Source organism: Pan paniscus, chromosome 2 (assembly GCF_029289425.2).
Source record: "Pan paniscus chromosome 2, NHGRI_mPanPan1-v2.0_pri, whole genome shotgun sequence".
NCBI classification, from domain to species: domain Eukaryota; kingdom Metazoa; phylum Chordata; class Mammalia; order Primates; family Hominidae; genus Pan; species Pan paniscus.
In genome coordinates this window covers 150307041-150322803 of record NC_085926.1, presented here as the reverse complement: position 1 = coordinate 150322803, position 15763 = coordinate 150307041, and the positions used below count along the sequence as shown (strand labels likewise).

General features: G+C 38.9%; 1 protein-coding gene across 28 annotated transcripts in view; it reads right to left on the bottom strand.

Annotated features, from left to right (window-relative positions):
- MBNL1 (muscleblind like splicing regulator 1) overlaps positions 1–15763 on the bottom strand; it is a 199804-nt gene that overhangs the window by 35327 nt on the left and 148714 nt on the right. For all 28 annotated transcript variants that reach the window (XR_010111673.1, XR_010111675.1, XM_008951855.5 and 25 more), the window contains exon 3: positions 14860–15030. Coding sequence is in view for 26 of the 28 variants with exons in the window: in XM_008951855.5 (XP_008950103.1) it covers positions 14860–15030 (171 nt within the window). In the remaining 2 variants the exon portion in view is untranslated. The remainder of the gene's footprint in view (positions 1–14859; positions 15031–15763) is intronic.

Below are 15763 nucleotides of genomic sequence, written 5' to 3'. Positions count from 1 at the left end.
TTTAGGGCACTGTCCCCAAGTAAAGTCGGTAGGAGCTTTTAAAAATGTGAAACATCAACTATTCAGCAAGCACTATCTCAAATTGTTCCCTCTTTCGATAAGTAGAGCTATTTGCTGAACAGGCAGACAATCAATAACAATAGCTTTATACTTTGAAACTTGATTCCAAAAGACAGACAGACACACACACACACACACAAACACACACCATTCCTTCATTTATTTTAAATTTTTGTAAATTTGTTACATCACTTTAGTTATATTGTTTTTTCAAGGAGCGCCATGTTGAAGATAGGTCACTGCTAGCCCCATCAGAGAGTGCCCTAATCAGAGAAATCAGATTAGGAAAGCACTTGACCTGCACTACTACCAGTTTTCTATTCCAAAAGCTAACCTGCAGGGGGTTCAGCAGAATCTCAAAGACAGATATTAATGCAATGTTGTTATCAAGTGGCATCCTGTTTTCTCTGAAGGATAACATATAACAATGTAATTGGTATATTTCATACTGACTATATTCTTGTGATAATGATTTGTAAGTATCTCTGTTCCTGAAAGACATAAGAAAGTTTGGTTTATAATTGCCTTTTGCCAATGAACATCCTCACCAGAGAAAAACAAAGTACAAACTTACTAATTCTGGTGCTGTTTATGGGTTAATCACTCGTTTGTTTTAAATCAGACATTGATTCCATTAAGGTAATCAGACTTCATTATAAATCAAAGTGTTAATTTCATATTATGACCCCAGTTAACTATGCAAACATGATTATTAGTAGTAATTCCTTATTTATTGTGTGTCAGCATCATGCTGAGTGCTTTATCTGTGCTATTTATTGTATTTAATCCTTACAACAGTAGAGTATAAATTCCCTTGGTAATTTTCTTTTCTTTTGTGTTTTTTGAGGGGTACAGATCAGAAGAGATCTGTTTAGTTCCCTACTAAATCTCCAGAGCCTGGAACAATGCCTGGCACACAGTAGGTGCTCAATAAATGCCTGTTGAATTAGTACTTGAGTGAATGAATGAATGAGTGAATTGCAGCCTTCTGAAGTGGGTATTAGCCCCATTTTTGCAGATAAGGAAAAAGGCTCACAAAGATTATGTGTCTATAGACACAAATGAGTGAATCAAAGGCCTAAGATGTCACCACAGGTATGTCTGATTCCAAGTGGTTCTGATAGTTTTCACACAATGAACCAGGTGTCCATTAAAATCATCTGGAGGACTTTTAAACCGTGAATGCCCTGGCCACTCCTCACTCGTCAGAATCTCTGGTAAGTGGCAGTATTTTTTGAAAGCTCCTAGGTGATTCTGGTTCCACACACTATGTGGTTTTCTACAGATATAGGTACATTTTTCTGACTGTAAGTAAGGTCTCTAAGGATACATGTTCCCTTATAGCTCTTCTTTTAAACATGGTTTATCCTCCACATTGAATGCTACCTGTGCCTAGGCAATCTGTTTAATTCCTAATTGTGCTTCAAGAATTAGGACTCTTTAGGTAAGTTTCTCTTGATCCATCTACATCTCTAACTATAAAGGGGTTTTTCTTACCCTCTGTTCCCACGAACTCCTAATTACTCGAATCAGCATATACCACTGCCAGTGTTTACCTGAATATCTCCTCTAGTCTGACAAGACTGGAGGCTCCTAGAGGGCAGACTTTTGCTTTATGTCTTGTTCACGTTATGTATACGCTGCGTTTAGCATCTATACAGATCTTCTACAAACATTTACTTAACATATATACTAATGGATTTGCTGCTTTTCTCTGCCATAGAAACAAGCAAATACATTAAATATTCTTTAGAATATATACTTGAATGTGAAATAAAAGTGATTGTTTCTTTCTTTACCTCAAAATTCAATAATTACTATCTCTAATATACCTGTCCAAAGTTTATTTTTTCCTTTTGTTTTGCAATTTTTTATATTAAGCTTTCTAAGTTTCAGTAATGTAGTTACCATGCTGTAATGCTGCAAATATCACAGGGGCTGATATTTATCTTAAAACACCATGTGAACACTGTTTGTTTTGCAATGTTTGAGATTTAAAAAAAAATAGAGGGAGTATATGTAACAAATAATATGTAATCAATATCAGATGAAATTCACAGATCACAAATTTTAAGTCATATTTTTCTAGATTTTATGTATGTATATAAAGCAATAAAATATTTAAAATTTTTTTTAAAATTTTTAAATATTTTTAAAAATTTTTAAAATTTTTATTTTAAAAATGTTTTTAATATAAAAAAAATTTTTTTTAAAAAGCACACATAATCAAGGTATATGAAAGCATGTTTCTGGGTAGGCGTAACCCTGTAACTAGTCTCAGTGAACTATTTTGAATATAAACAGTGCCAAAAGCTAACAGGAGTTATCAACAAATTCATATTATAAAGTTCTTTTTTTCTAAGAAAGCAGGGCCAGGCACAGTGGGTCTGGCCTATGATCCCAGCACTTTGTGAGGCTGAGGCAGGAGAATCACTTGAGCCCAGGAGCGTGAACTTACAGTATGCTACGACTGCACCACTGCATTCTAGCCTGGGTAACAAAGCAAGACCCTCTATCTTTAAAAAAAAAGGGTAGCAAATGATTAATAAAATAAGAGATACTGTTATAACTTTGCTCCTAGACTGACTTGTAACTGGATAAATCAATGAGTACCTCCTTCATTCTTAGTTTCACTTTATCCTTCAATCCAGTTTTACTGAAATAACAAACACTTAAATAAAGAACACTCTGGCCTTCCTAATAGAAAGGTATCAACCAGACATGGCCTAGTTCCTAAAATCCAGGACCCATTCTCCCAGGCTGCTTGAGGATTCACAGGCTCCTTAATGGAAACAGGCAGTAACAACAGCAGGATGGATGAAAGACTACTCAGAGAAACTGACATGGAAACATTTTACCAGAAACACTCTGGGATAAAGTGCCTTATCTCAACCATTACCTGGATAAAGTGGAAAGTAAAGAACCAAAAAACTATTTAAGAATTCTAGGTGTTCCTGGAAGAATGACAAATGATGACTTCAAAGCATTCTGCATCTGAATGGCAACAAATGCTTGGAACATGACGTGACAGCAAAGTCTATCTAGGTTACAGAAGCAGCAAAGAAGCTCTCAAGACATTAGCTAAAACCAGAAACTGAATTTCTCTATTCCTAGGCTATTTCAAAGTTCATGTAATGCACAGGATTTCTACACAAATTATGGACCTTGAGATAGCTAATTTGTTTACCCAAAGAATAGCTGCCATCACAAATTATAGATAGCCAAGGTTACCCATGGGATCACAGGTAAAGGCACATGAGACCATTACTAGAGAAACTCCAGATATCATGCAAAGCTCTTTATAACCACTGCTTATGTAGAGCTCTTTGAGGGCAATGAAGAGAGCCTGGCAACAACAGAATTTCTGAAGGACACTTGGCTGGGATGCACTAAAGAAATCTACCAGAGGTCTCCAGGTTGCAAGCCATGATATACAGCCTATTTTTGGTTAAATTATGTACCAATTTTTCATTAGACAAAATTTGCACCAGACAGTATGTGACAAAGTAAAAATAATAATTCGGAAAAAGAATCTAGAAGTTTTGTTTATTTTTTTGATTATTTTTGATTTTTATTATACTTTAAATTCTGGGATACATGTGCAGAACGTGCAGGTTTGTTACATGGGCATACATGTGACATGGACATGGTGGTTTGCTGCACTCATCAACCCGTCATCTACATTAGGTATTTCTCCTAATGCTATCCCCCACCTTGCCCCACAACCCCCAGGAGGCCCCAGTGTGTGATGTTCCCCTCCCTGTGCCCATATGTTCTCATTGCTCAACTCCCACTTATGAGAACATGAGATGTTTGGTTTTCTGCTCCTGTTGTTAGTTTGCTGAGAATGATGGTTTCCAGCTTCATCCATGTCCCTGAAAAGGACAGGAACTCATTCTTTCCTATGGCTGCATAGTATTCCATGGTGTATATGTGCCACATTTTCTTTATCCAGTCTATCATTGATGGACATTTGGGTTGGTTCCAAGTCATTGCTATTGTGAATTGTGCTGCAATAAACATACGTGTGCATGTGTCTTTATAGTAGAATGATTTACAAAACTGAGTATATACCCAGTAATGGGATTGCTGGGTCAAATGTTATTTCTAGTTCTAGATCCTTCAGGAATTGCCATACTGTCTTCCACATGGTTGAACTAGTTTACACTCCCAACAGTGTAAAAGCATTCCTATTTCTCCACATCTTCATCAGCATCTGTTGTTCCCCGACTTTCTAATGATTGCCATTCTAACTGGCGTGAGATGCTATCTCATTGTGGTTTTGATTTGCATTTCTTTCTTTTTTTTTTTTTTTCTGAGACAGATCCTCTCTCTGTTACCCAGGCTGGAGTGCAGTGGCATGATCTCGGGTCACTGCAACCTCTGCCTCCCAGGTTCAAGCAATTCTCTTGCCTCAGCCTCCTGAATAGCTGGGACTACAGGTGTGTGCCACCATGCCCGGCTAATTTTTTGTATCTTTAGTAGAGACAGGGTTTCACTGTGTTAACCAGGATGGTCTTGATCTCGGCTGCCCTGGCCTCCCAAAGTGCTCGGATTACAGGCGTGAGCCACCACGCCCGGACCCTGATTTGCATTTCTCTAATGACCACCGATGATGAGCTTTTTTTCATACATTTGTTGGCCACATAAATGTCTTCTTTTGAGAAGTGTCTGTTCATATCCTTTGCCCACTTGTTGATGGTTTTTTTTTTTTTCTTGTAAATTTGTTTAAGTTATTTGTAGATTCTGGATATTAGCCCTTGGTCAGATGGATGATTGCAAAAATCTTCTCCCGTTCTGTAGGTTGCCTGTTCACTCTGATGATAGTTTCTTTTGCTGTGCAGAAGCTCTTTAGTTTAATTAGATCCCATTTGTCAATTTTGGCTTTTGTTGCCATTGCTTTTGGTGTTTTAGTCATGAAGTTTTTGCCCATGCCTATGTCCTGAATGGTAGTGCCTTGGTCTTCTTTTTATGGTTTTGGGTCTTACATTTAAGTCTTTAATCCATCTTAATTTTCGTATAAGGTGCAAGAAAGGGGTCCAGTTTCAGTTTTCTGCATATGGCTAGCCAGTTTTCCCAACACCATGTATTATATACAGAATCCTTTCCCCATTGCTTTTGTCAGGTTTGTCAAAGATCAAATGGTGGTAGATGTGTGGTGTGATTTCTGAGGCCTCTGTTCTGTTCCAATAGTCTATATATCTGTTTTGGTACCAGTACTATGCTGTTTTGGTTACTGTAGCCTTGTAGTATGAAGTCAGGTAGTGTGATGCCTCCAGCTTTGTTCTTTTCGCTTAGGATTGTCTTGGCTATACAGGCTGGTTTTTGGTTCCATATGAAATTTAAAGTAGTTTTTTTTTTTTCTAATTCTGTGAAGAAAGTCAATGGTAGCTTGATGGGAATACCATTGAATCTATAAATTACTTTGGACAGTATGGCCATTTTCATGATATTGATTCTATCCATGTGCATGGAATGTTTTTCCATTTGTTTGTGTCCTCTCTTATTTCCTTGAGCAGTGGTTTGTTGTTCTCCCTGAAGAGGTCCTTCATATCCCTCGTAAATTATATCCATAGGTAATTTATTCTCTTTGTAGCAATTGTGAATGGGAGTTCACTCATGATTTGGCTCTCTGTTTGTCTATTATTGGTGTACAGGAATGCTTGTGATTTTTGCACATTGATTTTGTATCCTGAGACTGCTGAAGTAGGTTATCAGCTTAAGGAGTTTTGGGGCTGAGATGATGGGGTTTTGTAAATATACAATCATGTCATCTGCAAACAGAAACAATTTGACTTCCTCTCTTCCTACCTGAATATCATTTATTTCTCTTGCCTGATTGCCCTGGCCAGAACTTCCAACACTATGTTGAATAGGAGTGGTGAGGGAGGGAATCCTTGTCTTGCGCCAGTTTTCAAAGGGAATGCTTCCAGTTTTTGCCCACTCAGTATGATATTGGCTATGGGTTTGTCATAAATAGCTCTTATTATTTTGAGATACATTCCATCAATACCTAGTTTATTATTTTTAGCATGAAGGGATGTTGAATTTTATTAAAAGCCTTTTCTACATCTATTGAGATAATCATGTGGTTTTTGTCATTGGTTCTGTTTATGTGATGGATTATGTTTATTGATTTCCATATGCTGAACCAGCCTTGCATCCCAGGGATGAAACCGACTTGATCATGGTGGATAAGCTTTTTAATGTACTCTGGATTCGGTTTGCCAGTATTTTATTAAGGATTTTCGCATCGATGTTCACCAGGGATATTGGCCTGAAATTTTCTTTTTTTCTTGTGTCTCTACCAGCTTTTGGTATCAGGACGATGCTGGCCTCATAAAATGAGTGATGGAGGAGTCCCTCTTTTTCTATTGCTTGGAATAGTTTCAGAAAGAATGGTACCAGCTCCTCTTTGTACCTCTGGTAGAATTCGGCTGTGAATCCGTCTGGTCCTGGGCTTTTTCTGGTTGATAGGCTATTATAATTACTGCCTCAATTTCAGCACTTGTTATTGGTCTATTCAGGGATTCGACTTCTTCCTGGTTGAGTCTTGGGAGGCTGTACGTGTCCAGGAATTTATCTATTTCTTTTAGGTTTTCTACTTTATTTGCATAGAGGTGTTTATAGTATTCTCTGCTGGTAGTTTGTATTTCTGTGGGATCAGTGGTGATATCCCCTTTGTCATTTATATTGTGTCTATTTGATTCTTCTCTTATTAGTCTGGCTAGTGATCCATCTATTTTGTGAATCTTTTCAAAAAACCAGCTGCTGGATTCATTGATTTTTTGAAGGGTTTTTTTGTATCTCTATCCTTCAGCCCTGCTCTGATCCTACTTATTTATCTTCTGCTAGCTTTTGAATTTGTTTGCCCTTGCTTCTCTCGTTATTTTAATCGTGAAGTTAGGGTGTCAATTTTATATCTTTCCTGCTTTCTCCTGTGGACATTTAGTGCTACAAATTTCCCTGTAAACACTGCTTTAGCTGTGTCCCAGAGATTCTGGTACATTGTGTCTTTGTTCTCACTGGTTTCAAAGAACTGATTTATTTCTGCCTCAATTTCATTATTTACCTAGTAGTCATTCAGGAGCAGGTTGTTCAGTTTCCATGTGGTTGTGTGGTTTTGAGTGAGTTTCTTAATCCTAAGTTCTAACTTGATTGCACTGTGGTCTGAGAGACTGTTTATGATATCTGTTCTTTTGCACCTTTTGAGGAGTGTTTTACTTCCAATTATGTAGTCGATGTTAGAATAAGTGCTATGTGGTGCTAAGAAGAATGTATATTCTGTTGATTTGGGGTGGAGAGTCCTGTAGATGTCTATTAAGTCTGCTTGGTCCAGAGCTGAGTTCAATTCCTGAATATCCTTGTTAATTTTCTGCCTCGTTGATCTGTCTAATATTGACAGTGGGGTGTTAAAGTCTCCCATTATTATTGTGTGGGAGTCTAAGTCTCTTTGTAGGTCTGTAAGAACTTGCTTTATGAATTGGGTGCTTCTGTATTAGGTGCATACCTATTTAGGATAGTTACCTCTTCTTGTTGCATTGATCCCTTTACCATTATGTAATGCCCTTCTTTGTCTTTTTTGATCATGGTTGGTTTAAAGTCTGTTTTATCAGAGACTAGGATTGCAACCCCTGCTTCTTTTTTTTTTTTTTTTTTTTTTTTTTTGCTTTCCATTTGCTTGGTAAATATTCCTCCATCCCTTTATTTTGAGACTATGTGTGTCTTTGCACACAGGATGGGTATCCTGAATACAGCACACTGATGGGTCTTGACTCTTTATCCAATTTGCCAGTCTGTGTCTTTTAATTGAGGGATTTAGCCTGTTTACATTTAAGGTTAATATTGTTATGTGTGAATTTGATCCTGTCATTATGATGCTAGCTGGTTATTTTGCCTATTAGTTGATGCAGTTTCTTCATATGTCAATGGTGTTTACATTTTGGTATTTTTTTTTAGTGGTCGGTACCAGTTTTTCCTTTCCATATTCAGTGCTTCCTTCAGGAGTTCTTGTAAGGCAGGCCTGGTGGTGACAAAATCCCTCAGCATTTACTTGTCCGTAAAGAATTTTATTTCTCTTTCACTTATGAAGCGTAGTTTGTCTGGCTATGAAATTCTGGGTTGAAAATTCTTTTAAGAATGTTGAATATTGGCCCCCACTCTCTTCTGGCTTGTAGGGTTTCTGCAGAGAAATCTGCTGTTAGTCCCTTTGTGGGTAACCTGACCTTTCTCTCTGGCTGCCCTTAACATTTTTTCCTTCATTTAAACCTTGGTGAATCTGAGGATTATATGTCTTGGGGTTGCTCTTCTCGAGGAGTATATTTGTGTTGTTCTCTGTATTTCCTGAATGTGAATTTTCTGCACCCAGTTTAAACTTCTCAGCGGCTTTGTTTACACTGTTTGGGGAAAACTGCCTCTTCAAGCCTCAGTAATAGCAAATGCCTTCCCCCAACCAAGCTCCTTAGTCCCGGGTTGACTTCAGACTGCTAGGCTGGCAGCGAGAATTTGAAGCCAGTGGATCTTAGCTTGTTGGGCTCCACAGGGGTGGGATCCACTGAGCAAGAACACTCGGCTCCCTGGCTTCAGCCGCCTTTCCAGGGGAGTGACTGGTTCTGTCTCGATGGCATTCTGGGCACCACTGGGGTACAAAAAAAATCTCCTGCAGCTAGCTCAGTGTCTGCCCAAACAGCCTATCTTGCTAGGTTGGGGAAGTTCTGGCTAATATCCTGAAGTGTGTTTTCCAACTTGGTTCCATTCTCCCCATCACTTTGAGGTACACCAATCAAATGTAGGTTTGGTCTTTACACACAGTCCCATATTTCTTGGAGGCTTTGTTCATTCCTTTGCATTCTTTTTTCACTAATCTTGTCTTCACGCTTTATTTCATTAAGCTGATCTTCAGTCTCTGATATCCTTTCTTCCACTTGATCGATTCAGCTACTGATACCTGTGTATGCTTCACGAACTTCTCATGCTGTGTTTTCCACCTCCATCAGGTCATTTATGCTCTTCTCTAAACTGGTTATTCAGTTAGCAGTTCCTGTAATCTTTTATCAAGGTTCTTAACTTCCTTGCATTGGGTTAAAACATGTTCCTTTAGCTCAGAGGAGTTTGTTATTACTCACCTTCTGAAGCCTACTTCTGTCAATTTGTCAAACTCATTTTCTGTCCAGTTTTGTTCCCTTGCTGGCGAGGAGTTGTGATCCTTTGGAGAAGAAGAGGCAATCTGGTTTTTGGAATTTTCAGCCTTTTTGAGCTGGTTTTTCCTCATCTTTGTGGATTTACCTACCTTTGGTCTTTGATGTTGGTGACCTTCGATAGGGTTTTTGCATGGGCGTCCTTTTTGTTGATGTTGATGTTATTGCTTTCTGTTTGTTAGTTTTCCTTCTAACAGTTAGGCCCCTCTGCTGCAGGTCTGCTGGAGTTTGCTGGAGGTCCACTCCAGACTCTGGTTGCCTGGGTATCACTAGCAGAGGCTGCAGAACAGCAATGATTGCTGCCTTTTCCTTCCTCTGGAAGCTTCATCCCAGAGGGGCATCCACCAGATGCCAGCTGGAGCTTTCCTATATGAAGTGTCTTTTGATCCCTGCTGGGAGGTGTCTCACAGTCAGGAGGCACAGGGGTCAGGGATCCACTTGAGGAGGCAGTCTGTCCCTTAGCGGAGTTCAAGCGCTGTGCTAGGTGGGAGATCTGCTGCTCTCTTCAGAGCTGGCAGGCAGAAATAAACATTTAAGTCTGCTGAAGCTGCGCCCACAGCCGCCCCTTCCCCCAGGTGCTCTGTCCCAGAGAGATGGGAGTTTTATGTATAAGCCCCTGACTAGGGCTACTGCCTTTCTTTCAGAGATGCCCTGCCCAGAGAGAAAGAATCTAGAGAGGCAGCCTGGCTACAGCAGCTTTGCTGTGCTGAGGTGGTTTCTGCACCCAGTTCAAACTTCCTGGCAGCTTTGTTTACATCATGAGGGGAAACCGCCTACTCAAGCCTCAATTATGGTGGATGTCCCTCCCACTACCAAGCTCGATAGTCTCAGGTTGACTGCGGTGCTGGCAGCAAGAATTTCAAGGCAGCAGGATCTTAGCTTGTTGGGCTCCATGGGGGTGGGGTCTGCTGAGCAAGACCACTTGGCTCCCTGGCTTCAGCCCTCTTTCCAGGGGAGTGAATGGTTCTGTCTCGCTGGTGTTCCAGGAGCCACTAGAGTATGAAAACAAACAAACAAACAAACAAACAAAAACTCCTGCAGCCAGCTCAGTGTCTGCCCAAATGGCCGCCCAGTTTTGTGCCTGAAAGCCAGGGCCCTGGTGGTGTAGGCACCCAAGGGAATCTCCTAGTCTGCGGTTTGCGAAGACCATGGGAAAAGCGTAGTATCTGGGCTGGACAGCACCATCCCTCACAGCAGGGTCCCTCATGGCTTCCCTTGGCTAGGGAAGGGAGTTCCCTGACCCCTTCCACTTTCAGGGTGAGGTGACACCCTACTATGCTTCTGCTTACCCTCTGTGGGCTGCACCAACTGTCTAACCAGTCCCAGTGAGATGAACTGGGTACCTCAGTTGGGAATTCAGAAATCACCTGCCTTCTGCATTGACCTTGCTGGGAGCTGCAGACTGGAGTTGCTCCTATTTGGCCATCTTGCCCGGGCAATTCCAGAAGTTTTATTTTTTAAAATTTCAATAATTAAACACTATAGGCCTTCCATTTGTCCTCAAAGAACATATGATTTAAAAAAAAAGATCATTTTGCATTTTATTAGTGATATAGGAATGACAGCAGAATGTCAATTATTCTATAATTGATAATATTAGTTTTATTAATCTGTGTGGACACAAATTAAATCATTCATTTTCTACTACTTATTTTCTCATCTTATGAAATGAGATTATGTTTACGTTATAAGATTGTCGGCTGGGCATGATGGCTCACGCCTGTAATCCCAGCACTCTGGGAGGCTGTGGCAGGCGGATCACAAGGTCAGGAGATCAAGACCATCCTAGCTAACACAGTGAAACCCCGTCTCTACAAAAACTATAAAAAATTAGCTGGGCACGGGGGCGGGCGCCTGTAGTCCCAGGTACTCAGGAGGCTGAGGCAAGAGAACAGCGTGAACTTGGGAGGCGGAGCTTGCAGTGAGCTGAGATCACGCCACTGCACTCCAGCCTGGGCAACAGAGTGAGATTCTGTCTCAAAAAAAAAAAAAAAAAAAAAGATTGTTAAGACCTTGTAGGTAATATATTCCAAACTTTTCACCATTTGTTGAAGAAGGTCAGAGATCTCTCTCTCTCTTTTTTTTTTTTTTTTAGAGACAGGGTCTTATTCTGACACCCACATTGGAGTGCAGTGGTTTGATCAAAACTCACTGCAGCCTCAACCTCCTGGGCTCAAGTGATTCTCCTGCCTTAGCTTCCTGAGTAAGTTGGTGTCTTGCTATGTTGCCCAGGTTGGTCTTGAACTCCTGGCCTCAAGTGACCCTCCTGCCTCAGCCTCCCAAAGTGCTGTGATTACAGGTGTGAGCCAGCACACCCAGCTAGGTTAGAGATCTTAATGAATCAACCAAGGACCCTGAGTTGGCCAGTGGTGTGTCTCCAATTAGGTGCTTCCACATCATGAATGCCAAAAGCGGAACAAGGTGGTTAAAATCCTAGCCTTGCTACTCACTAGCTGTGTAACCTGAGCAAACCTCTTAACCCTTCTGAACTTCTCAGTCTATCTCTAAATTTAGGGTAACATTACTACTTTAAAGGATGGTTTGTGAGGATTTAATATACAAAAAGTGCCAAGTGCAGTAAATGCCCCTAATGTATTGTATTTGTCTCAAAAATTTTAAGTCCGGTTTCTGATTCTTGGCTTCGTACATTTCAATAGAAGCTCACAAAGTGTATAAAAATGGGAAACCTTCCTACAGATCCCTGCATTCCCCAAGTTAGCCCAGTGTTGTGCTCTGAAGATATTAAATGTATAGACCTCGTCACTCACAATTTATGAGAAAATGAGAACCCAAACTTGGTTGCATAATAACCCAAGCTTAGTGGCATATTTCTTGTAGTCATCAAGCCTCTAGCTGCCTTTGCTAATAATCTGCTGATATGTGTCCACTTCTATGCCCCATTCTATGTTGCAGCCTCTGTAACTGGGCTTTTGTTCTGGGTGCTGGTTATGACTCCTTTGAACTATGGAGCAGGTAAACTACTATGAATCTCTGCCTGTTTTTCTGGTGTTTCGGAAACTCCTTCCTTCATTTGTTCTTTCACTCATCAAGTAATTATTGATCTCTGCTATATGCCAGGCATAATACTAGATGCTTCCAAGTTTGCTTAGACCTTGCTGTCTCCCTCTCTCCTTCCTGCTCCTCCAAGGTTTGGGAGCTAAACTGGCCCTAGAGAAGTTAGATGCTGTCACCTACTTGACTAAAAGTCTTGTCACTGCTCAGATACTCTGAATACTGCTGATGGTATGGAACTGCTCATAGTATTTATCTTCTTTGATATGACTACTACCTGGGTTGGATCCAAGTTAATGCCATGTCTTCAAACACTCATCTGTAAGTAGTGGCCATTCTCTCTGAGTGGCAACCCTTTTCCACATTAGTCACCTGGCTTCTTCTAGTCCTGTTACAATCCCTATTTGTAAGGCCCACATTAAACTCCCAGTAAGCAGTTGATTATGACCATTCCATTCATTTCTGAATCTCTATGTCATTACCCTCATCAAAACAGTGCTGACTACAAAAAGGATAAAAAAATCTCAGGTGAGGTTTTGAAGGCAAATTTCCTGTACTAAAGCTTTCTCTACAGTCATTAAAGTCCCAAATGCCTTAAAATTGAATAATTAAAATGATTTCTGTACTTATTACAAAGTCATCACTCTGAATAAAGTATATTTTTAGACAATGATCTCAGGATACCTTTAGCAGAAGGGTAATTCCACATTCAAATCTAGTCATATGAGGAAAAATTAACATAAAGCCTGAATATGCTCACAACTAATAAAAATAATTTCTTTGTCTAAGCAGAGAATTTTCTAACAAAAGCATCAGAAAATGTGATGATTGTTCTCATGGTTTCAGAAATCCGTGATTTAGTGATTTCACGAACAATATATTTGTTACTAGTATTTCAAAGGGCATAAATATTGTTTACAGTTTGTCCCAGGATTGCACACATGACATCCTAGAATGGCCTTCAGAGTAAGACTCAAGGGCTAGGTCAGGAAATGTGGTGGCCAGTGTTCTCTTCCATCTGGGAACCACACTTGCTGATCTCAAAGGTGCTCCTGGTCACAGAGAGGGTATAGCCTGGTGGTAAGCATGCTTTAAATGTTTAAGTAGAACAAAGTATCTTCACATCAAGGATAGGCCTTAGAGCAGCTAAGGTGGTAGCCACCCTAAAGACTTGTCTGATCTTTGAAACTGTATGTGAGAGCCAAGTGCAAATGAGACTTTTGTCCTACATGTTCTGTTAGAGAATGATTATAGCTAATTTTTTTAACCAAATGGAAATCTTCATGCTATCCTAATACAGCCATGTGAAATTAGTAGACGTCACAAAAATAACTTTAAGCTATCACATTTTTAACTGAGCCTACAATCATGGGGGAAAAAAACAGATCAGGTTAAAACAGACACATAATTAATTATATTCTCTCACTTCAACTGTATAGAACTGATAACTGGTATCACTGCCCATGTAATGTGGAGATCCTCCCACCTTGAAATGCAATCCCCCACTCTTTTTTGGAATGATTGTTGCATAAAGTTCTAAAAGAGAATAATAATTACATTGAGTTCAGGTTTTAGAATGTATTCAGAAAAAAAACAGCACACATGCTACAGTTAGCATAGCAGAAAAACATGGGTCTTCACATTCCCATGACCCCACAATACTGCACATAAGCTAGTGACATAAATTACTGACAGATATATTCCGATCATTGCAAATTTCAACATGCATTTAAATTTAAATGTAGAATTACTATATCACAATTAACGTCAAAGCACCTTTTTCAACCTAACACTAATTCTTATAATAATCTTTCACATTTTGATGAATAAATATGAATAGAGATTATTAAAGTCATTTATTACACACATACTCCAGAAATCCAAACAGTTAAATAGAAATGTGTGTTTCAAAGCAAGAGTCACCCACATATACTGCTCAGCAAACACTAAATATATGACCACCCAGTTTTTCAACTTTAGCTCTTTAAGCCCTCAGAGTTTCAGCCTACCCTGATTAATTCTTCTTTAATGAGACCTCCAAGTCTATGATATTGATTTACTACTGTCAGAATTTTCCTAGCATTTGTAGCTATGAAATAATTTCAACTTAAATTATAGAAGAACAAGAAAGGTACCTTTTCAAGAAAAAGAACTATACACATTCTTTTCAAGGAGGGAGGAAAGGGAGAACTATTCTCAAAATTAAAGACTATACATACCAATTTTAAATATCATTATTACCTCTGAAGGTGGCTGAAAATGTATATTGACTATACTGGTGAGTTAGATGATCATTGTTAACACAGACCATTTTAACACCTGCCAGTCTTGGGATTTATTTTGAAGAAAAATTTAGAGGAAAAAAAAAATGCTATAATGTAAATGTCCACATGATTTAGCCAGAAAATGAGTACCTACACAAAGTATAAATTGTTCCAGCATTTGACTGATACTTAATTTTGCTAGAAAATGGTAAGGCAACTGAAATTGTTGCCTGTGTTCATTTGATCCGGTGCAATAATCACTTTAGTACTAAAACTGAACACTTTGAATCAAAAACTTAATGAGTGAAGACTGAAAACATGCTTACCACGGGTTGTAATGGGGCACCAGGCATCATGGCATTGGCTAGTTGCATTTGCTGGGCCAACATGGCCATGTTCTTCTGCTGAATCAAGTTATTGCGTCCATTTATCTCCAACTGCGTTTTTAAATGTGGGGGTGGATGAAGATATTTGCAGTTCTCCCTGGAGCAACGGCCCTAGAAAAACAAAAGCAGCAAACATCATCTTAGAAAAGAATAAAATCAGCAAATTATGAAAAAAATATAATGCAAACCACCCACTTGAATGTATCATTGGTTTTTCACACAATGCATTGTCCATATCATTTGATCATACATTTAGAACAAGTAATGAATTCACCAGAATGTACTATCAATATGAGAGGTTGAGACATTTGAAGAAGTTTAAAAGCTTAAAGAGTTTCAATTATTTTAATAATATTAGCATTAACATTTCCAGATTCAAGTTTAAAAATCTACAAACTGCTAGGGTAATACTAAAACATAGAATATCAAACAAAGAATATCAGGCTTCTGTCATAATATCTTCCTGGTTAAATTTAATGATTTAAGAATCCAAGTTTTATATTTTATTTTTACTTGTACTGAAATCTTAGGAAATGAACTTAGAGGACTCAAGGCACATTGTATCTTCAGTAAAACACCTTTATAAGTATCTAATAACAAATAAAATTAAAATTACTACTAGGCTTTACCAGTCCATGCATTAGGAATTTATAATTGAAAAGAAGAAAACTCCCATGTGTTCCCACTGCATATAGAGATTAATAAGTATAATGAAATACTGGTGAAAAATGTGGCCTTTAACTTTTCAAAGATAAATCTAGTCTTCTCCATTTTACAAAATCTATGAAACAATAAGAAATGGATATATTTACCCTTCAAAAAATTTTAAAAATGGAGAAATTAA